General features: G+C 40.7%; 1 protein-coding gene across 3 annotated transcripts in view; it reads left to right on the top strand.

Moving 5' to 3' along the window:
* The window catches only part of LOC131683563 (protein slit), a 566,205-nt gene extending 544,569 nt beyond the window's left edge, over positions 1–21,636 (top strand). For 2 of the 3 annotated variants that reach the window (XM_058965640.1, XM_058965638.1), the window contains 13 exons: positions 227–368; positions 446–589; positions 673–888; positions 1,066–1,223; positions 1,293–1,446; positions 1,562–1,780; positions 1,841–1,912; positions 1,974–2,342; positions 2,411–2,626; positions 12,645–14,163; positions 14,224–14,395; positions 21,284–21,426; positions 21,497–21,636. In XM_058965640.1, the coding sequence (XP_058821623.1) occupies positions 227–368; positions 446–589; positions 673–888; positions 1,066–1,223; positions 1,293–1,446; positions 1,562–1,780; positions 1,841–1,912; positions 1,974–2,342; positions 2,411–2,626; positions 12,645–14,163; positions 14,224–14,395; positions 21,284–21,426; positions 21,497–21,583 (3,611 nt within the window). In that variant the 3' untranslated portion in view covers positions 21,584–21,636. The remainder of the gene's footprint in view (positions 1–226; positions 369–445; positions 590–672; positions 889–1,065; positions 1,224–1,292; positions 1,447–1,561; positions 1,781–1,840; positions 1,913–1,973; positions 2,343–2,410; positions 2,627–12,644; positions 14,164–14,223; positions 14,396–21,283; positions 21,427–21,496) is intronic. The other variant, XM_058965639.1, reaches the window with a different exon arrangement.
* Positions 21,637–23,815: the final 2,179 nt, after the last annotated feature.

The following is a 23,815-nucleotide window of genomic DNA, read 5'->3' as shown; positions in this document are numbered from 1 at the left end:
GAATCATTTGTACCATCTCTGATTTTCTCCACCCATTCAGAAAATAAAACATACAAAAAACTATACTGCGTGTCTAATCCAGCCACGGTCTTGATAAGCCAGTGCGTTGGCGTAGTCGGTAACCACTAGACCATCGCACAACGTACAGCTTTCTCTCATGCATCCTTTTTTGCTGTTGCACACAACGTATAAAACACTGTTCACCTTTTTTCCGCCTCACCGACAGGTCTAACAGAGAACGCTCCGATGGAATGCGGCGGTAGAAGCCTATGTCCGCATCCGTGTCGGTGCGCCGACGGTATTGTGGATTGCCGCGAGAAAAGTTTAACTAGCGTTCCGGCCACGCTGCCAGAGGACACCACCGAACTGTGAGTATTGTCGAATGCCGACAGTCATGCTTCGCAAAACTGGCAGGATAAGCGACCTAATGAAAATATTTTTCCAGGCGGTTGGAGCAAAATTACATCACTGAAATTCCACCGAAAGCGTTTGCGAGCCATCGTAGACTGAAACGGATAGATCTGTCCAATAACAATATTTCGCGAGTTGCCTACGATGCCTTCAGTGGTCTAAAATCGCTTACGTCGCTGTGAGTTTCATCATCAAAAGCTATTCCTTTATTACCATAAATAAATAACTTTGTTTTCCTTTTTTGTCGTTCGCTTCCGATAGTGTCCTTTATGGCAATAAAATTAAGGATTTGCCGGCGAGTGTTTTTAAAGGATTAACATCCCTGCAGCTGCTTCTGCTGAACGCCAACGAAATATCGTGCGTGCGGAGGGATGCGTTCAAGGACCTACAGAATCTCAGCCTGTTGTCGCTGTATGATAACAACATACAAACACTGGCCAATGGCACGTTCGACTCTCTCAAGAGCATTCAAACTTTGTAAGTCAATATCCGCTCACTAAAGCTAATCGGTTTATGCTAAAATGCTCAATCCCATTTCCAATTTGTTTACGACTGTTTAAATTTCCGTTACACAACCATTGTCCCTTGAGCTAACATTATTTTTTCCGGTTTTCCCCGTCTGTGGCGTTCACTCGGGTCATGTTCTTTTTACAGACACTTGGCACGTAATCCCTTCATTTGTGATTGTAATCTACGATGGCTAGGCGATTATTTGCATCAAAATCCTATTGAAACGAGCGGGGCACGTTGCGATTCTCCCAAACGCATGCAGCGCCGTCGCATCGAGGCGCTGAAGGATGAGAAATTCAAATGTAGGTTTACAGGTGAATAGAAGAAAGTGCTTGGCATTTATTGGCAATGTGTGATTTTTGTCTTCGTAGGTACCGAAGATTTTAGCAAAATTAAATATGCTGGTGAGTGTCGAATGGATCAGGAGTGTCCGGCTGTCTGTCATTGCGACAGGACCACTGTAGACTGCTCGGCTCGCGGACTAAAAGAGATTCCGAGGGATATACCGCTCTATACTACTGAGCTGTGAGTATCGATTTCAGCTGTTATTCTAAAATATTACTTCGATATCTATTACTGAACATAAAAAATTGTCAAACATTGAGGCAAACTGATCATGTTTCTACTTGTTTTCTTCAAGCTTGTTGAACGACAACGAATTGAATCGGATTCGATCGGATGGCCTTTTTGGACGATTACCGAATCTAGTGAAATTGGACCTACGACGAAACCAAATTATGAACATCGAACCGAATGCCTTTGAAGGTGCTACCAAGATCCAGGAGTTGTATATTAGCGAAAACAAGCTACCTGAGGTGCACAACAAAATGTTCCTAGGACTGCATCAGCTTAAAACTTTGTAAGTCTTTTGAAATGATTTCTATTTCGCTCAGTAGCTAAATCGTCTCGCCCAATGTAGGTCGTTGTACGACAACTTGGTTTCTTGTATCATGCCCGGATCGTTCGACTTTCTTTCATCACTGTCACAACTGTAAGTAATCTAGCTTGAATCATCCATCTCACTTCACGCTTACGAATCTCTTATTTTTCAGGAACCTTGCCTCTAATCCATTCCGGTGCAACTGCCACCTGGGCTGGTTCTCGGATTGGCTTCGCAAAAAGCAACTTGGTGGACCACCGGCTCGCTGTGCGTCGCCGACTAAAGTTCGCGACGTTCCTGTTAAGGATTTACCCCACTTTGAGTTCAAGTGCCTATCGGATGCTGACCAGGGATGTCTCGGGGAAGGATATTGTCCTCCGTCATGTACGTGTACTGGCACCGTAGTACGCTGTTCACGGAAAAAGCTTAAAGAGATTCCAAAATCTATTCCATCCGAAACAACTGAACTATATCTGGAGTCGAATGAAATTTCTAGGATCCATACCGACAGAATCAGTCACCTGAAGGCACTGACCCGACTGTGAGTTGGAATTACATTTCCCTATTTTCGATGAATTGTTGACCCGCAATTCTCCCGTTATTTTGCAGAGATCTCAGTAATAACAAAGTGAGCATATTGTCAAACTACACGTTCGCCAATTTGACTCGGCTATCGACGCTCATCATCAGCTACAACAACCTACAGTGTGTTCAGCAGCTTGCCTTGGCAGGGTTGAAAAATTTGAAGGTCTTGTCACTGCATGGGAATCACATTTCTATGGTACCAGATGGAGCGTTCTCTGATCTTCAAGCGATAACTCACATGTAAGTTGCACAAGAAATGATCACTTTTCAGTTTATTTTCGCTTGTTAAAGAATTCATGGTTGATTGTCATTTTCAACATTGATTATTTTTATGGCATATTAGATTTCGACATTACTCTACACTGGTGTATTCGGTGTTACAAACATGGGGCAATAAGTCGATCTTTTATGCCAGCCCCGTGTGAGAAAGGGAGGGGGAGAGGGGGATCCCTGGAAGATTTTGAACATTTTTTGGAAATTTTCTCCCTGATCAGAGAAAATTGAATACTGTGAGCCATTTTGACACATAAAATATCATTTGACCTAGTTCGACAACTCTAAAGCCGGTTTCTGACTGGGATGCCGGGTAATATTTTTTGCAATCTGTACGCAGTTTATGCAAAAATCTGTAAGTTTGTCTGAAAACATGAAGTCGCGAACTCTTTTTTTGCTGTTGTAGCATGTAATAAAAAAATTGAGAAATTTGTGCTAGTTTGTGTGCAGAAAAATGAGAAAATTGCAGTTTTAAAAATCTGTGCAGCACACTGAAAATCGGTGTAGCACAGATTAATCTGTACACCTGACAGCACTGCTTACTGATACTCTCCCAGAATTCTGATCACATGCTGTTGCGGCAGAGCGCTTCCTATAGTCGTCCCCTCGCCTCTGTGATATTTTCTGATAATATTGGCACAAAATAAAGTACGCAGTGCAGTTTAGCTGCCGCCGGCGACGTTCGATCATCCGTTACACTATTGTTTTATTTCTATTATCACCGTCCGTGTGTGTCGATTATAAGTGGTAATTTTATCGGGTCCAATCGCCAGACGCATCATATGCTTCTCATGATTCTGACGGAATCTTCTTTGGGATTCTGAAGTAAATATTTTTCAGGATTCTAATTATGATTTTGATAAATTTCTTCCGATGAATTCATTATCCATGTTTCTGTTTATAATTGTAAAGGAATTTCAGCATTCTGGTGACATTCTTGTCTCCGCAAGTCTGTGTATAAAGTGTCTGTAGCGCAGAGAAGTGTTTAGGCAATGAGGTATATATAGGTGTGGTAGAACACACGGTTTGCTAGTGTTGGCAACCAAAAATATGTAAACAATCCAGAAGCACAACGGGTCGACGTCATAGCGGTCACACGATTCAATGGAAGCGGAACGACCGCTATGACGAAAGCAAGTCGATTTATACTGTGATCACTCACACCACTCATGTAAGATTCATCTTACGAATACCAAAGTGCCATCTTTGCCAGACCTGTATATACGACATTGGTGATTAGGGCAGAGTAAAATGAATACGAGCAGCTTGTTCAAGTAACGAATATGGAATGGAGTTCATGCATTTTAGTTACATGTGTGTGTATCATACATTGAGAGGGTAGTAAAGATCCCTTGGTTTACTTTCTTATGATTTTTGTTGAACTCTAACTCAGGATTCGGATGGTATTCTGCTGAAAATTGGGATTCGAGTGGTAATCTGTTGAAAATTTTATCTGGGTTTTGATGTAATCATGTACAAGGTCCTAATGAAATATTGTCAAGCATTCTGATGAAATTGTAACAAAGAATTTTATTAAAATTCTTAGTAGAATTCCGTCAGAATCCTGAAGGGATTTTTATTGTGACTAACCACTTACCTTTCAATATGATATTCCTTTTTCAAAATTTTGAAAGAGAACTCGTGTAAGCTTTGGGTCGTTTATATTTTTTGTTATACTGAACAGGATTAATCAATTTCTTCACCATTTTGTCGAAAATATGTGTAGGAGGATTCAGAGGACATTCTAGCGTACTTGTGTCGTGCCGTACTACTATTATTGCAATCACCGTTGGCACCTGGAGATTGTGATATCGGCGAATGCATCAACAGTCGGTATTGGTGCCAGAATTGCTCATCGTTGTCCAGATATAACACTGAAGGCGACTAGTCATGCATCTCGAAGTTTGTCACCTGCAGAGTTGAACTACAGCCAAATCGAAAAAGAGGGTCTCGCTCTAGTTTTCGAAGTTACTCGTTTTCACCGAATGTTTTTTGGGAGACATTTCAAGTTGGAGACCGATCACAAGTCACTTCTTTCGATTTTTGTCTCCAAAAAGGGCATCCCAGTCTGCACTGCAAACAGACTCCAACGGTGGGAGGTTAAACTACTGCTGTACGATTTTAGCATACAGCATGTTTCCACGGATAGTTTCGGCTACGATGATGTCCTATCTCGGTTAATCAACACACCCAGTCGATCGTATGAGGATTATGTCATTGCGTCTATTCAGCTCGAGAACATCATGCAGGATATTGTGAACCAGTCAGTAGAAGCCCTACCGCTCACGTTCAAGGCGGGTACAGAAACAGACCCGATTCCCAAGCAAGTTATGCAGTACGTATTAGAAGGCTGGCCAATCAAAAACGATCTTCAGGATTATCAACTTCAGAAGTTCTTTCTTTGTCAAGAGGGTTTGTCAGTAATTTTCAGATATATCACAAACGACGGCTGGTCATACCGTCGAAGCTCCAGAAACATGTTCTCCACCTGCTGCACAAGGGTTTTGATAAAATAAAGTCGATTACACGTAATTAAGCGTATTGGCCAGGAATAGATGACGGCATCACTCAGTTAGTGCGTTATTGTATTGTATGCGCCAGTGTTGCCAACACCAACAGCAAAACAACTCTTGCATCTTGGCTTACTAGAAAAATCATGGCATCATGTGCATTTCGATTTTGCTGGACCAGTCGACGGCTGGTTTTATTTCATCCTTGTTGACGCTTTTAGTAAGTGCCCGAAGTCGTTCCAACAAGGCGAGCATTATCACGACAGCGACTTTGACATTAATAAGTGACAATGGCCGTCACCTTGTCAGCGAAGAGTGAGCGATATTGTGACAATAACGGTATCCTACACATAAAGCCTCCGCCTTTTTATCCGTAATCAAACGGGCTTGCAGAGAGGTTTGTAGACACTTTAAAAAGCACACTGAAAAAATAACGTCCGGGGGAGAACCTCTCGCCCAAGCGATGGATACGTTTCTGTTCTGCTATCGCTCGACACCAAGGTAAATTCCGTTGAAATTCTCCTGAGTAGACCACTAAGGCCGTCGCTCGATCCAAACCATCAACGCCATTATACAAATCAGATGACAGCAAGCAAGAGCAAAGACCAGACAATACACTATTAAAGATTTGGTCAGGTCGAATAATATTGCAACCAGATGAGACAACGGTGTGAGTCGGAAAGCAGATCTGGAGTCTCCCGTTATGGAACCCGAAATATCAGCATAACCACCAGTACCGTTTACACAACCGCATCAACCACCATCAAACACCCAACGTAATCAGCGCCGTCCTCCCAAAGCTGCTCAGCAGGAACTGATCCTGTTTCGCTACTATTCGAGAGTTCTAGTGAGTTCTAGTGAGATATGCGCCGTTTCAGCTTTATTAGGACGGGGGAGGTGTTGGGATAGCAACCCTATGTGACCCAACGACCCCAGCGGTGGCTCATCATCCGACGTAGCTGTCACATTGATTGACGTCGCCCGTGTCGAGTGGAGTCACAAGTTAGATTGTCCCGCGCCAAGTCAGTCGAGAAGCTCCAACGTTTTATTTTATATTGTTGTTATCTCATAAGAATAAAGTTTTAATTAATATTGTTTCGTATTATATGTTATTACGCGGTATTGTAACACAGGCATTACTCACCCATCTTTTATTCAGGATTCTCGATAGGACTTTGCCAATACACTGAGTAGAATTTTATTAAAAACTTGAGCATACTGCCCGCCGAATTGAGTCTACTTTAAGTTGTCCAATATGCCATTGCACAGTGGTCCAGGAAGCGAAATTAGCGGGAAACAATTGATTACGCTTTCACCTTTGGGTTTCGAGATTCGATGTCTTAGAAATATTTATTGTGCGTGACAAACTGCATCTTTTGGCTGAAACGGTTTTAGGGTGGTTCTTAAAATGTCAAAGTTGTAGAAATTATTTCACATTCTAGTTGAGATAGAATGATACTTTCTTCTGTAATATTCTAGAACAATCAATTCTGAGCAACTTTGTTGAAGATTCTGTATAACTGTATCTCAAACAGTTTTCATTTTATAGAGAGGTCCATGTCATTAAGTAAGGTGTCTCTCAAAAAAGTTTTCTCCGTGCAGTTTTTTAGTGTGAATTTTCTCACAAAAGTACTGTTCTGTGAACTTTTAGATCATGATTAGGACCAACTTTTGCTGAATGAAGAAGAATTTTATCTTGTCTGGTTCAAAAGTTATACATAATTTTCACTGGAAAATACACCCTTTTCAAAAGTCGATTTCTCAAATGGGGGCAAACGAAAATTGCCAATTTTGATTGCATTTGAAAGGTTGTACTTGTGTCTATAATATATTAAAAAATTGGAGAACGCTTTTTTGTCTTCCTCAAATAAACTAAAATTACGTAGAAGCAAACTTTTTGAAATACAGTTATGTTCCGATCTACAGATTTATATTACAGATATATACGAAGATGTACAGATGTCTGTCTGTATCATTCACTAAAATTTGATTTGGAACATAGATATATATTGATTGTTTGGCTTTGTAACCAAAAAGCTGTCATTAGTGTTTGTTTTGATTAACTTCTTATCTTCAAGCAAGTTGCAATTAAACTCACACGAATTTTGAAAAACTGTCGTAGATTTGGTAAACCGCTTTGCAAAGCGCTTGAATACATCATGTGCAATACTAAAACTAAGCATGATTTTCATTATCAAATGGGGAGTTGATGAGAGTTCGACTCGTGGTAGCTAAGATGTTTGGTAACGCTTTCCGCTATTAGACATCTTTAAAAGACGTACATATTGTAGATTTTAAATCATCAAACGTAACCCTCTACCACAAAAATTAATAGGTATGATCAAAGCTTCATCGAAAATAGAGAATTGCGCGAATACAACTATCCCCATATAAGTATGTACACTAAGGTTCCTTTACGCAGGGGAAACGCGCGTAAAAGACTTCAGTGTCTATTTGGTATTTGCATTTTCGCTGGCTCCATTATTGTTGATGATATCGTAGTGGAAGTAATAGGAAATCGATTCTAGTTTCTATAGCGCTCGTATACAAGTTTTTCTTTAATATATAGGTTCTCAGGAATCAAGCAAATATTGACCCTAACGCATTGATCATAATCAGGCATTGCATTTATCGCTTATATGAGTAAATGCGTCCGGATAATTTGCTACTGCGACAATAAAAACTCACATTTTCACATGAAAAGTTATTGGCACTCACACAACTTCTCCGGATAAATACAACATGTTATTTCTTCGGATAAATAAAACCGCCGAAAAATGATCGAATGAGTTTATCACGGTATCCTTTTTGCGCTCGCTATTCCAAAACACGAAAAAACAATTCTGTCGTGCTTCTTTGGCGCTTTTCACTGAAATTAAGTGTATATTTTGACGCTTTTATTGGTTTCCACGAAATTAAAATATTATCATCACCTTCTCCGGTGAGAAGGAAAAAACCAAAGAAATATTATCCGGAAAATTATTCTCACGCTATTTGTGAAGACGGAAAATTTTGCGACTCATCTTATCTCGGAAAACTTGGACATCGGCTTCTTCTCGCGTGAGTGAGAGAGAATTATAATGCCCCATCATTCATCACAGCCTGCCTCAAATTTTGGTAACAATTGTAGATATATGATTCAAAATTCATATGCATTTCAACGATTGTACATAAATCGAGTAATTGATGATAAAGTGCGGCACCCTAACGAATAGGCCCGAAATATGGTCAATATATCATATGACATATTACTATCAGTAATATGAAAAGCCTGCAAATTTATGGGGTCCTTGAAAAGTATTGGCAAAAACATTTCTGCGTAAAATAAACATTTCTTTTATATGAGCGCTCTAGGAATATATGCAAAAATACTTTCACTTAAATTTGATTTATTTGAGAAAGACAAAAAAGCGTTCTCCATTATTTTTTATATATTGTAGACACAAGCACAACCTTTCAAATTCAATCAGAATTATCAATTTTCGTTTGCCCCCTTTTGAGATATCGATATTTGAAAAGGGCGTATTTTTCAGTGAAAATTATGTATAACTTTTGAACCAGACAAGATAAAATTTTTCTTCTTTCAGCAAAAGTTGCCTCTAATCATGCTTTAAAAGTACGCAGAAAAGTACTTTTGTGAGAAAATCATACTAAAAAACTGTATGGAGAAAACTGTTTTTTTGAGAGACACCCTAAGTTATGGCATGAAACTCACTATAAAATGAAAACTGTTTGAGATACAAAGTAAAAATCTTCAACAAAGTTGCTCAGAATTGATTGTTCTAGAATATTACAGAAGAAAGTATCATTCTATCTCAACTAGAATGTGAAATAATTTCTACAACTTTGACATTTTAAGAACCACCCTAAAACCGTTTCAGCCAAAAGATGCAGTTTGTCACGCACAATAAATATTTCTAAGACATCGAATCTCGAAACCCAAAGGTGAAAGCGTAATCAATTGTTTCCCGCTAATTTCGCTTCCTGGACCACTGTGGCATTGCAAATGGGATCGGAATCTGCCATATAAAGGAAGATAGGCTATGCAAAGTGGAAAACGGCGGTACTGGTACAGACTTCCTGGCACAAGAATCTCTTTGTTGAAGCACTACACGCAGAGTGCGACTGATGTGACTTCAATGCGACAGAGTTAACAGAAATGTTAGCGAGGGCATATTGGATATCCTTTCCAAGAAAACCGAAAATAAATAAAAAGCGGTGTCTAGCTTGCTGGTGGAAGAAGGAACTCGGAGACCTTCTCGCCTGCTATCTTAGAGCCAGAAGAAACATGACACAATGCAAAGCTTCAAGGAACTATGCCGAAACACTGACTCCAACCCCTAGATCGATGCTTGTCATGTTGTGATGGTAAAGTTCAGAGCCCCCATGACACCGTTAGAAATGTGCCTTCACAAACTAAATGTCGTAGAAAGGCTCTTCTCGTGGCACAATCCAATGATATATGTAGTCAATTATCCTGTATGGCGAAGTTGAGGGGGTTAACCCTGAAATGATACAAGTCTCCCATTAGGAACCTAAGGCCTTGGCGAAAGGTTTAAATATGAAGAAAGCTCCTGAATCGGATGGAATCCCCAAAGTCGCTTTGGGAGTATTATCCCGATATTTTCAGCAATTTCTAGATAATTGTCATCTCTCTTTATCCCGCGTCAGTACCCGATCGCCATCAGCACAGTGGCGTAGTAAGGGAGTGGTGCAAATGTGACGTTACAATGCCGCGAAAACTGTAGTCACGCTGTAGACGGCGTCCAGCTTGCTTGGTAAATTTGTCGCTCGGTACGCTACACGCTGCATGTCTTAGAGCCAGAAGGCTTGCTCAGAAAGCAAGATCGGAGAGTGAGAGCAAGGCGATATCTCGGGAAGCTAACCCGCTTTAAAACGGGAGATCAAGCTTAGCAAGCCATTTTGCCATAACTCCTGCAAGTGCTGAGAAGTAGATGCCAAACACTTGGGGACGCGTACCGAGTCGTGAAGGCGAAAATGAGGGTCCATCGACGCCAGCTGAAATGTGCCCTGGTAAGCTAAAGATAAGGGTGAGGGTCTCTTCCAGAAGCACGGTCCAACTATCTGGTCATCGACACCGTACAGTTAAGAAGAAGGAGCAAATACAGACGAGTGGCAAGTGACTAACGAGGAGCTCAATTAAGCGTCGATGCGACTAAAATCAAAGAAATCTCGTGGCATATTCGAACATGTCCAGGGTGGTTGTAGAAGGGTCTAGCTGAAGGCAGTTTTCTCGAAATGTAGAAGGTACAGAGACTAGTGTAGCTGCCAAAGCCACACATTTGAAAAACTCCTGGAAACAATTATTCTTAACAGGCTGACGAAATGCACGGAGGGTGAACGCGGCCGTTTCAGGATTCAGTTAGGATTCTGCAAAGAACATAGGTAATTCGGACAATGCTCGTACTAAGAAGGCACCTAAACAGAAGCTAAGAGGAGATCGAAACTGCGCTATAGTTACGATAGATGTGAAGAATCCGTTCAACAGCACCAGCTGGGAGGCCATCGCCGCAGCGCTGAACAGAATAACCATGGCAGATCTTGAAGAGCTACTTTCAGAGTAGATTGCTCAGGGCTCCGTTCTCTTCTCGGTCCAACTTTTCGGAACGGGATGTACGAGGTAGTCTTGACATTGCAGCCGCCCAGGAAATTGTTGGTTTCGCGGACAACGTGTCATTAACGGTGATGGGTGAGACACTAGATGGAGTGGTGATGGTGACGAAGACAATAGACGCAATCGAGAACTTGATGAACGGGGTCAAGCTGCAGATAGCTTACGACGAGACGGAGGTGTTGTTGGTCAGCAACTGCAAAGCGGTTCAGAGAATGCAGATCGACGTTGGAGGGCACGTGATTATATCAAATCGTATATTGAAGCAATTGAGAGTGATAATGGACGACCGGTGAGCTTCATCAACCACGTCGACAGCGCCTGCGAAAAGTCGGCGAAGGCAACGAACGCAACGCCCCGAGAAGCAGCACGAGATCGTCAGCAAACCGTGAAAAGCTAAACAGGACGTTTCGGCTGACGGCCGTATGAGTCGCGAGCGCGTACAGAATAATATCGTCGTAGGCAGTATACGTTTTCGCCTGGATGATCGCCATTTGCATCACCCGATGGGGAATATCGAGTGCTCGAAGGAACACCAAAAACGTAAGGAAGATTGTGAGAATCGATTCGATGACGACGTGACAGTAAGAATGGGACAATACTCAGAAAGGAAGGGACACCTGCCGGCTAATTCCAAACCTGTTGACGTGGGTCAATAGAATGCACGGAGAGGCGAACTTACACCTGACACCACTCCTGTGTCGAAATAGCCGTAGAAATATACGACTCGCGTGTGACGTTAAATTGATTGAAGCAAGGTGATGCTCTCTTAAAATTATTGTTCAACATAGCGCTCGAAGGCGCGATAGGACGATCTAATGTACAAAGGAACGGAACCATCATTATGAGCTATCACATGCTTCTTCGCTTCGCAAACAACATTGATATCATTGGCGTTGATCGCAGAGCAGTAGAAGCGGCATTTATCGTTTAAAAGGCAGTTTTCCAGAATCGAAATGACTATAAACTCTAATAAGACAAAGTACACGGTATGTGGTGGACAGCGTGGCAGTCCGAACAATTTTCGTTTCGAGGAGAAAATCGGTAAGGTACGTTACGAAATTGTCGACGAACTCTTATATAGTTAGGTAAAAAAGCGTGTTGCGCCTGCAAATCCTATGGTTTGCGTAATCAACTATAGCCCCCCAGCTAGCACACACCCACAAAACCTGCTCTATACAAATCGTTCACACAGCCTGTACGGCATGGGCACTAAACGAAGCTGACTATCGAATGCTCGTTGTGTATGACGGGAGAATTCGGCGTACATTGCTCTGCGGCACAGTGGCATATGGAGAATGGCGCTGACCAACGAACCAAGAGCTCTAACAAGTATACATACATGCTGACGTAGGAAGTGTGGTTTGTAACGGAATCCACTTCTTCTGACTTCGACATTAATCTTTTCTTTTTTTTAACGTTTATTCGACGTCGTGTTGCATATTGTTCTTCGCTACGAAGCTTTCTGCCTCGACTAAGGAGTTTAATGTTGTTAGTATTACTTGCCTCATATGACGTAGTTGTATGTGTAGCACTCCTGTAAACACTATAGCGGAGCGGTGCGGTTAGTATTTTTTTGCTTGCTTCTGTTTTTTGACTTCTGATCTGTACGAAGTGAGAAAGCAGACTGAGTACTCTCTCAACCTTTCGATCTATGGAAACAAATTTTGGACGATAATGAGTTATTGAAAATATATTACGCTTTCTTATCTATTGTAAAGGTCCGAAAATGTTAAATTTGGATAAAATTTCGGCTGAATCAATACAATACGAACCGTTATTATTTTTGAACGTATTATTATTTATTAAAATCTTAATAATCTATTGTTTTTATCATCCACAGAGCCCTCGGCAGTAACCCCCTGTACTGCGATTGTTCACTGAAGTGGCTGTCGGAGTGGGTCAAACGAGACTACGTCGAACCTGGCATTGCTCGCTGCTTCGAACCGGAACTAATGAAGGACAAGCTCGTCCTGTCGACGCCAGCTAGTCAGTTTGTCTGCAAGGGCAAAGTCAGCAACGAAACCCTTTCCAAGTGTGATGCTTGTTACACCTTCCCTTGTAAGAATAATGCCGCTTGCAGGGCGCTCCCGGAGCGAGAGTACGAATGTCAGTGTCCGCCAGGTTACCACGGGGCACACTGTGAGCTGATGATCGATGCGTGCTATGGCAATCCTTGTAGAAACAATGGAACCTGTACGGTGCTTGAAGAAGGTCGTTTCAGTTGTCAGTGCGTCTCCGGTTACACAGGAGCACGATGTGAGATAAATATCGATGACTGCACCAATCACAAGTGCTTGAATAATGGAACCTGCGTGGATGGTGTCAATTCGTATAGCTGTGCTTGCTTGCCAGGATATACTGGAGAGTATTGTGAAGCCAAGATTGAGTTCTGCAGTAAAGATTTTAACCCGTGCCAGAATGGTGCCAAATGCGTCGATCACTCTACGCATTACAGCTGCGAGTGTGTTGCTGGCTATCGAGGGATCAACTGTACGGAGAATATTGACGACTGTGTCAACCACATGTGTCAAAATGGTGGAACATGTATCGATGGCATCAATGATTATGTGTGCAAGTGTCCTTCTGAATTTACAGGAAAATTCTGTGAAGGAACACCGATGGTCGCAATGCTGTACCCACAAACTTCTCCATGTCAACAGCACGAGTGTAAATTTGGTGTTTGCTTCCAGCCGAACCCATCTAGTGCCGATTATATTTGTAAATGTGCACCAGGTTATTCGGGAAAACGATGTGAATATTTGACAAGCTTAACATTCCTGCATAACGATTCTTTCGTCGAGCTGGAACCCTTGAGAACTAAGCCGGAAGCAAACGTTACTATCGTGTTCAGTAGTACGCAGCAGAATGGTGTTTTAATGTATGACGGAAATAATGAACATCTCGCCGTGGAACTATTCAACGGTCGTATTCGTGTTAGCTACGACGTTGGAAACTATCCCGTCTCCACGATGTACAGCTTCGAAATGGTAGCTGACGGCAAGTACCATCTAGTGGAACTAATCGCGGTGAAGAAAAATTTTACCCTTCGGGTGGATCGAGGTCTAGCACGGTCGATAATTAATGAAGGGACGAAAGATTTTCTAAAACTAACCAGCCCGATGTTCCTTGGTGGACTACCACCGGAACCAGGTCAGCAGGCTTATAAGTTATGGCATCTGCGTAATCTTACGAGCTTCAAGGGATGCATGAAGGAAGTGTGGATCAATCACAAACAGGTCGACTTCCTGAACGCCGCTCGTCAACAGAAGGTTACGCCAGGTTGTGCTCTGTTGGATGCCGAGAGCGAAGGAGAAGTCGAAGATGACTTCATGCAGGAAACGCCTATGATACTCAAGGAGGTAGGTGTCAAAGATGACAAGGCAGGCAATCAATCTATAATGTTTTACTTTTTCGTTTAGGTGGATCCCTGTGAGAATCATCAGTGCAAACGGGGTGGCAAGTGCATTCCCAACGGGAAAGGAAGCTACTCTTGCAAGTGTAAGAACGGTGCCAAAGGCAAATTCTGTGACCAAGGTGAGGGCTCGGTATCGGTAGTCGTCGACGAGGACCCCTTCAAAGCTCCCCTTTCCGGTATAGCAAATTTAAATTCTAATTATTTTGACACGAAATTGTTGCAATTTAGAACGTTCGCCATTTTGGAAGCTTTTGTCTATCAACCAATTGAGGAAGATTTTCATATGGAATACACAATGAACAGTGGTAAAAATCTTCCTCAAGAAATGCATGTTAAGCTTAAAATTTTATATTGAAATTCCTATAGATCGGAAAAGATTTTGGTTGACAATGGTAGAAATCGGACTGACATAACACAGTGTGCATTCTGTTTTGTTAAACTATCTATCCAAAGCAATTGTTATGTTTGTTTTTGTAGATTTGGTTCAGTAGCTCTCAATGTCAACATCAATAACTAACAGGTAAATCTCACTCAACGACAAATCGACAAACAGTATATGAATTAGTTATACAGCTGTTGATCATTTTCTCAATTTCCTCTGATAAACTGTAAAGACGGAACTTAGCCTAGTGTTTAGACAGACTTATAAGGTTACCACCATTCCGGGTTTGACCCGAGACCTCCATTTTTTAGAGAAGATCTGTGGTTCTCCGCGTCGTACATCTATTTCTCCGGGTCTGGTGAGTTGGCGGATAATTTTAATCTTTATAATATTGTTTTCCGGTATTAACGCGGGATACTCCTGCAGCGTTTATGAACTGAAGGCCAGTGAGCAAAGCTTTACTCCTTTGTCATCCCTAGCAACGGTTGTAATGATAATCCGAAATTTTTGCGCTCGCAATGAACTGCCCAATGAGTAGTGCCCATGATCGCATATTTGTCCCTTATTCTATGGGATTTCTCATCTTTATGGGAGTGATTTGCGATCATAGGTAGTGAACTCCAGAATACACTGCACACTATGCCGCTTTCCTAATGCTTTACTCTGCCCTTTCTGTTTTCTGTGGCGAAGAGAAATGTTCGTTTAGCTCAACAGCGAGAGTAACTGGTGCTTTTGATTTTTTTGTTGTTAGTCGTGGACGTGAAATTCTACACCTATCTAAATTGACAAAACTGTTCATAAACGCAAAAAAAATACAGCTGAGAGATTTCATGAGAAAGTGGCGTCGTCATCGTCGAATCAAACAAAGCTTTGCAGTTGTGTTTGGCTTATGAATGTCCATGATTTCCTCGAGCGTATTATTTTTGTTTGCGTGCTGTTCACAAGCGGTGCGTTTTTTGACTTCTGATCTGTACGAGGCGAGGAAGCAGATTGATCGCTCTCTTAACTTTCCATTTCTTCCAGATTTGAACGATAATTAGCTATTGAAAATATATTTCGATTTAATGGTCCAATAATATTGAAATTGTGGAATATTGTTGTTAAAATTTTAACACAATCATAATCTAGATTTGAAACGGCATGTAGAATAATATTAAATGAAAAAATAGTATGAATTATAAAAGAATGTTAAAAGATGTTGTTAAGGAAACTTTCTTATTGATTGCTCTTCTATGATCCAAAAACACCAAAAATCCCTTTTGTGTTTAACCCTTTCATGCCAAACTTTTTTCTAGTGCAGGTACGGTTTCAAAACTATTTTTCCATGAAAACGGCGGGGTCAAGATACACGAAAAGCCTTTTTCATAAAGATAGATGCTTCCCTCGCAGTGATAGAAGCTGCTCAATTTTTACCTTCCAATGCTCAATACCAATCTCTTAGAATATTTGCAATAGTTCACTTGCGTGGAAAACGTAGCCAAAGACAGCCTAAATTGATAAGTTTTATCAGTTTTCAATAATATTCCAACATAACGAAGGTATATGAAAAATTCATTTTCCGTCATCAATGTAAGTCCCTGGCAGCATCCATCGGAATCCAATCAGACTAATTGCAATAACTTCAGTTCTAGAGCTGATCCTTGTTCCTGTAATACTCAAATGAAACGCAATGGTTTATTAGCATTACTAGTTTTTGTGAGCAAATCTTGCCTCAATCAAATGTTATAGCTGTTTGAAAACATTGTTGTCCACAAAGAACATGGGCATGAATGGGTTAAAATGATGAGCATTTGATTGTTGATAGTTCATGATGGAGAAATGCGAATAACTTAAAGGAAGGGCCTTCACGAATTCATTGTTTTTGCTCAAATTATCTCTAAAACTATCACATTTTGGAAGATTTTCGTTAAATCCATTTTGATTTAAAATGACTTTTAGAATCATATTCTGTAAAAAAATACAGTTTGGTCGATCAATTCGTATGAAATATAAAACATTAATAAAATTAATGCAAGAAAAACTTTTTTACTAACAATTTTTCTACATTATGCAATGTTATTTAAAATGTTTCAGTTTTTGTTTGGGTTTTTTGTTGACCAAAAATAAAACTAGGAAAATGGATTTTTTTTGTAAATTAAAATTTAACATAATTTTTTTCATTTTGTGAAAAATGTCACTATTTTTTATGTAATTCTTTCTCAGTAGTTTTGTTGTATAAAATACGGCAATCGAACTTTTTTTTTGGAAGTGCTGCACGTCTACGTCCTTTTAAAAAAATTTTCCTGAACCAAAATGATCTCATTGACTGTGAAAAATGTTCAGTCTTTCAATGCCGACGAAATGTGTAAAGTTTGATCGGAATCGAAGATCGATCACGTTTTTAAAAATTTTCGGAGGGATCTTCGTGGAATTCCTCAGCTTTATGTGAACAGCACAAAACAGGGCTTAATGTTTCAATATGCTGTTTTCGAGCCTTAAAAATGATTGTGTTACTTTAAAAGTTTGCTTGAAAAACTTGTTGACTTTATGATTGCGCTTCTATAGAAACACACAGTTCAATGATTAATTCACTTATGTGCGAAATATAAATATGTTTTCCATACTAAGTTAGATAGATAGATAGATGTTGTAATTCATTTGTAGGTGAAATGAACACTGAATCGTGTGTAAGTACTCTGCTACAATGTTAATCATTATCTCCTCCTCTGATACTTCATTTTCAGTTTACGGTTCAGATGCTAGAAGAGAGTGAGTCGCCATAAAACGTGTTTTATAGTGGATATCAACGTTATTTTTCTAATTGGTACAACTGACGGCATGGTCCTAGCACGGCTCACAGAAACGAGGCTAGCTACTCCGCGAAATGACAGTTTTCGGTGACGTCAGAGTCCAGCAATCTTAATTTCTCGAAAGTTGTTAATTGACAATATTTGAGCTCTTACGGTGGAAAAAATAGTGTGCAATGGATTCTTGACTTACATTACTCCACAATTACACCAGACGCAGTGGATAATCAATGCATCTATGTGATTATTAGCGTAAATTGAGAATTTGGCTGCATGCCATAGAAAACATATTCCACCGTAATTTTCTGTTCACAGCAAAGGTTTTGGACATCGACATAGCTTCCTTGAGATTTATCAAGCGCCGATCATTCGTTAGCAGCAAACAATATATTATTTTCATGTAATTGTTTTCGCCGACGATTTCTATGACGCGCGCTCGTCAAATGTTTACACTCTAACGAGCTAGCCTAGTATATGTAAGCCGTGGATCCTAGGTTGCTAGGGCCGACAATAGGAACTTCCGGATCTAACCGATTCATGATCACGCAAACACGAGCGTTTGTACTTTCACTCTTGAGACCGCATTTGTAAATTTATAAGTGCTAAAACTTTGTCTCCAAGGTGTTATTCCGTTTGCGAGATCCGTGGGTTTGGCGGTGGACTCCAGACTGCATTTTTTTATGCTTATGGATTTGTAGCTTGTATAAGCCCAACTTCTCGTATTCGGACAAAGGTCAAAAAAGTTCCGTTCGATTTCTGAGATTTTTTCACATTAGAAAAGCTGCAAAATAAGTACGATTTCCATAACGGAGCAGAATTTTTTTTAAAAATCGGGGATTTTAGGGCCAAAATAACCCAGTACCCCACCTTCCCGCATTTTTTTAGAAACAAGAATATCGCCATTCAAATACTAAGGGTATTTCCTTTAAAAAGAGGTATAAATTATAATTTTCTAATTGCTACTTCAAAAGTTATAGCATTTAATATATTTTTCCTCCATATTTTCCCATAGTACCAATTTCAAAAATTTCAAGCGAAGTGGGTGGGAGTCTAGAATTATCCAAATGATATGAAATTTGGCATCTGAGCTTACTTTGACACTTGTCACAATATGAGAGGAGGGGCCTTTGAGAATACAAAACAAAATTTTTGCGTTCCCCTAAATGCAATTGCAATCATCCACACATCCAATCATTCACACATACTCGCGATCTCGCCAACAACCCACCGCTCGCGCGATCATGAGTCGGTCACGTTAGGATGTCCCTGCCCTCGTTCTTAACAGCCTAGATTCATGTCTTCACCAACAAAAAATGAGGCTCATATTCATTAGACAACACATTCCATGGAAACGTCACCGGGAACTCTAGTGTTATGGGGGAACTTTCTTCTAGTAGATACCTGAACCGTACATTAAAAACTAAGCAACAAATTCACGGTCCGCGCGATCATTCAAGAACACACGCGAATATGCTTATGGCCACACAGTTACAAAATCGAATTTATACACGCGAAATCACATACGATCTGGCATACGCGACAAACACGTGAACATACAAACGCTTGAGCTTTTCGCGATCTTCCGCGCACATCTATGATTGCGGTTTCGCTAACTTGATAAAACCACGGGATAAAATGAAATTTTTAACACTTATAAATTGGCATTACATAATCACAAAATACATACATTTGCTATCAAACTTTATGAATCATAAATATAATTATATTATATTTATTTCTGAACAGTCAACAGTAGTACTGTTCAATGCACCTTTTCATCACATTTTGCAGCGCAATTATTCGTCAAGTATACATCAATTCATTAAACTCTAGCCCAACTCACATCCTGTTCCTCTCCCATGGCGTTTTTGTGGTCTGCATGGACAATGCTTCCATTACCTCTCCTATCATCGGCCTTCGACTGACTTGCGCTCTCATTGCCCCACCAAACGCTGCAAAATGAAAATGAAAATGAAAGGTGTTATTCCGCGGGCGTCGGTGTGCATGGATGATCGCGAAGGGCTCGAGCATTGGTATGTTATGTTATAATAATCGCGCGCGGACCATGAATCTGCTACTTAATTTTTAGTGTATGGTTCAGATGATAGAAGATAATAAGATTCCCCATACCACTAGAGTCATGTCGCCATAGAACGTGTTGTCTAGTGGGAATGAGCGTCATTTTTTGTTAGTCCAGCTGAAGGCGTGGACCTAGGATGCTAGGACCGAAGGTACACACAGGAGAAAAAAAAACCATTGGTAAAAGTAAGTTTTCCTTTTAAGCTAATGAAGAATAGTAATCAAAATAAAAGTTTCATTTTCAAGCTAAGAGTGAGAGCGTTGGTTGTTTTTTGCTGAGTGTGAAAAACTCTTATTTTTACCAATATTTTTTTTTTGTCTGTGTGTAGAGGTTTCCGGACGAGACCGATTCATTATCGCGCGAACATGAGTGTTGTAGGATCCAATGCGATGTTCAAAACCCGCAACTCCATGTAATTGTTACAAAATATTGACATTATGCCCCGAATAATTTATCGAAAGTGTTCTCGAAACAAAACATGATTTTTCAAAAATGCGTTCAATCTCATTTGAAAGCGGTTCAATTTAAAAACTTCATCAATATACTAATTCTTTGTATTCACTATTGTAAGGGAGAGGGGGGTAAGGGTACCAGCAAGAAAAAAAATCACTTTTTTGCGAATTTTTTTAGAACTTTGGGTGAAGCGAATTGACCAAAACTTTTGTACATTATAATGCATCATTTCAATAACATTCTGTAATTTTTATGCAAGAATATCGACAAGTGACTCGGTGATGAAGCTTTTTGTAGAACATCTCTGGAAAAACAAGATTTTTGGTGTTAATTGCCATTCAAAAACTACTTAACCGATTTATTTCAAATTTTGCACACACATTCTATGTAAAAAATACTTAACCCCTACGTTGAGTTTTTGAGATAATTTTTCAATTAAGGGTGCTTTATACTCATTTGAAATAAAAATTGCTATCTTTCACGATAAATTCCGATAAACTAGAAGTGGCAGGGTCATTAGAAACAGGGTTGATATCCTACGGGCTTAACTTTCGTCTTCTGTTGGTGGGAATCTAGGCAGTTATGCTCAATCACAATCACTCAAGTCCACTAACATGTCTCCTGGTAAACGTAGACATGTTACTCTTTACGGTGAGTACCGACGCGGTAAAGGTAAACCAGACATATTTATTTTTTACCTCACGCATTCACGCAGCATTGGAGAAAAAACTCAAGATGTCAACTTGAGCAGATCTTCGCCAATTTCTCGGGATCCACATTGAAAATGTCGTTGGTCACTATAGTATGAATCAGGGAAGTTATATCGACAAGTTTGGAACGAAGAAGCGAAACCCTCGAATGTCTTGCTCGATCGAGCCTACATCAAACGGAAAAAGGAGACAGATCCATCAACGAAAACGTCATATTATATACGCTGATAGCTGGTGTGTTATACGTTACGGTAAATACTGGACTTGACATCTTCGTCGGAACTTTAGTATACAGTGCAGGAAGGTCTCGAACTCTACCGATTGTGATTAAACAGAAGCCAAGTTACTCAACGATCTCTTATGAGAACAATTCTAATTCAAGATTACACCTATACGGAAATGTAACTATACTAGGAACCACAATTGAGGTCTATATATGAATGTACACGTTATGGAAGCTATATAACCTTGTTCGAATAATTTCGGGGCTTGTTTCTATCCTATAAGTCTCGTACAACAAATTTTCTCCCATACAAAATACTTGCAAGTTTGTCGTTTTTGTTTGATAGAGTGAGATCAATGCCTTTCAACTTTCAATGATTTTTGTACATCAAATGAAAAACCATTCTAACTTGCCATCATACCACTTTCAGGATCTTCAACTTGCCGCAAGGAGCAGGTGCGAGAATTTTACACAGAAAATGATTGCAGATCCCGGCAGCCGTTGAAGTACGCAAAATGTGTGGGAGGCTGTGGGAACCAATGCTGCGCAGCCAAAGTCGTACGACGAAGAAAAGTAAGTGTTTCGTTGCTGAAATGATTGTGTTACCCCGATTATCTAATGCATTTATTTTTCTCTACCGTAGGTACGCATGGTGTGTAGCAACAATACCAAATACATCAAGCACCTAGACATCGTGCGCAAATGTCATTGTACAAAGAAATGCTACTGACTGCAAGACGCGACTACCCGAACAACATCAACACCAATATCAGCAGCAACATCAGCAGCAGCAGTGCAAGTAGCAGGATTCGATAGTTTAAGATTAGATTTAGCTAGTTTAAGTGTAACCGATAGTGTTAGAAGAGATAACACTAGTTCTAGTGATATTTGGGTCAATTTCGAGACCGATTTCGACAAGGATGATATGATGCAGAATGATCAGGCCGTGGGTCAGGAAGACACCAGTCAAGAACCGATGGATGACTTCCAAAAGCTGATGAAACAGCTCGAACAAATGAAATCTAAGCCGCTATTTACGCGGGACGAAGAGGAAGAGGTTAAGGAGGATGACGATCTATTCGATGACGATGATTACGAGGAGGTCGACGCGTTAATTCGTAAGCAGAAACAACGAGATGAGGAGAACAAGAAACCAATTTTTGACGATGACGACGACTACTACGATGACTACAGCGACGAAGAAGTGGACAGTAAGAAAGCTGGTCAAAGTGGTCACGTTGCAACGGGTTCATCGTCGGATGGTGGAAACGTGATGCACGATTTTATCAAAGGTAAAACAGCATCGCATCGTTTCAAATCTCGTTTCGATGATTTCGCTGATGACGGCGACGAACTATTATCGTCCAGCAATCGAAAACTACGAAAGAACGATTCGATAAAAGTGATCTCCACACCGAATGGAAAGGTGGGCATTGTATATAAGGTTGAGCCAAAATCCACAGATGATGATAAAGCAAAGAAGTTAAGCGAGAAGAGTCAGAGTGAACCGGTGGAGGTTCAACAGAAAATTACCCCGGTCATAACAGCTGATGGGAAAGTTGCCCTCCTATACCGTGGTGCCTCGGATAACAGTGAAACTTTTCGGAACAAGTATGAACCCATTACCGATAAGGACATTCTGACCCAATTGATCGACAATAATAGCAACAGCAACAAAAGTACTAGTAGTAGTAGCGGCAGCGGTAGCGGTAATGCTAACAACAGTATTAAAAATATTACCACTAAAAATAGTATTTATAATAGTAATTACGATAGTTATAATAGTTTTAATAGAAACAGCAACAATGTGATCATAGACCCGGCAACTGTCGAATCTGATTCGACCAACAGCGCAGCGAACAACAAACATGTTGAACCACGCGAAACAACACCACCGCCGCGAGAATTGGCGGTGGATCCGAGTACTTTTACCACTACTGCCACTATGACTACTGCTACGACTACAATTACAACGATAGCGCCGCCTCCTTTATGGGAAGACTCGCTGAAGCAGAGCTGGGATGAGAATGGAAGCACCCAGGAGGAACGTCAGGAGAACGCACTTCTTATCAATCGTCCACTGTCGGAGGTTTTAGGGATTAAGAAAAACCTGTACCTAGATACTAGTGTAAAGATACCAAATATTGAAACGTCGACTCACAAGATGAGGGTCACCAATAGTAACAACCTGTTGTCGTCACTGCTGAACAGCATTAATGGAAGCGACAATAATTTGAACAGTTCGAATGCAAACGGCAGAATCATAAGCAACTACGTGAGCAAGAACTTTAGAAACAATGCAAATGTGGAGTACGATGATCGGCTTTCTCTCGGCGATCGTGGCGGCTACAGTGTGAATGGATTCAGTCGTTCGAGGTTTTATATCAACCGACGAACTACGCCGGCATTGCCACCACGAATAATTAAGGAGGAAAGTGAAGAGGAATGGGCTAGTACCGACGATAACTCGGTACCCGAGGTAATCAACTTGGCCATCATTCCCGCCTTCGAGCATGAAATCGACGAAAAATATATAAGGCCTCACGGCGACGATCATTACTATCGACGTCATCGCCATCACTACAAAAATGTGGCGCCCGGTCATCCGACGGTGCACTGTGCGATGCAAGTCGTGGTTGCGTGCGTTGTGATGGGGACGTTCTTCGGCCTTGCTGGAGCAGTTTTTCGTTCGAGGATCGTTGATCAACTCCGTGCACTTTACTGGTAGAATTTGCCAGGTATTCGATTGAGAAAAGGCACTTCCTGCAGAGAAGAAAGTCGTAACATCTACTATCAGCTGTATCGTAGTTTGGTAGGACGATAATACTAGACAGCTTCTCAATTGAGTACCTAATAAACAAGTAGATTCTGGATGAGCTTAATCCTAACCGTACGATACAAACCAATGAGTGTGTGGTATTCTACCAAAACTTCATGTCATAGAGTAGCAGAACACTTGTAG

The sequence above is a fragment of the Topomyia yanbarensis genome, chromosome 2 (genome assembly GCF_030247195.1).
Source record: "Topomyia yanbarensis strain Yona2022 chromosome 2, ASM3024719v1, whole genome shotgun sequence".
Classification (NCBI taxonomy): domain Eukaryota; kingdom Metazoa; phylum Arthropoda; class Insecta; order Diptera; family Culicidae; genus Topomyia; species Topomyia yanbarensis.
The sequence above is the reverse complement of the archived record's forward strand: the minus strand, read 5'-3'. Positions and strand labels throughout refer to the sequence as shown.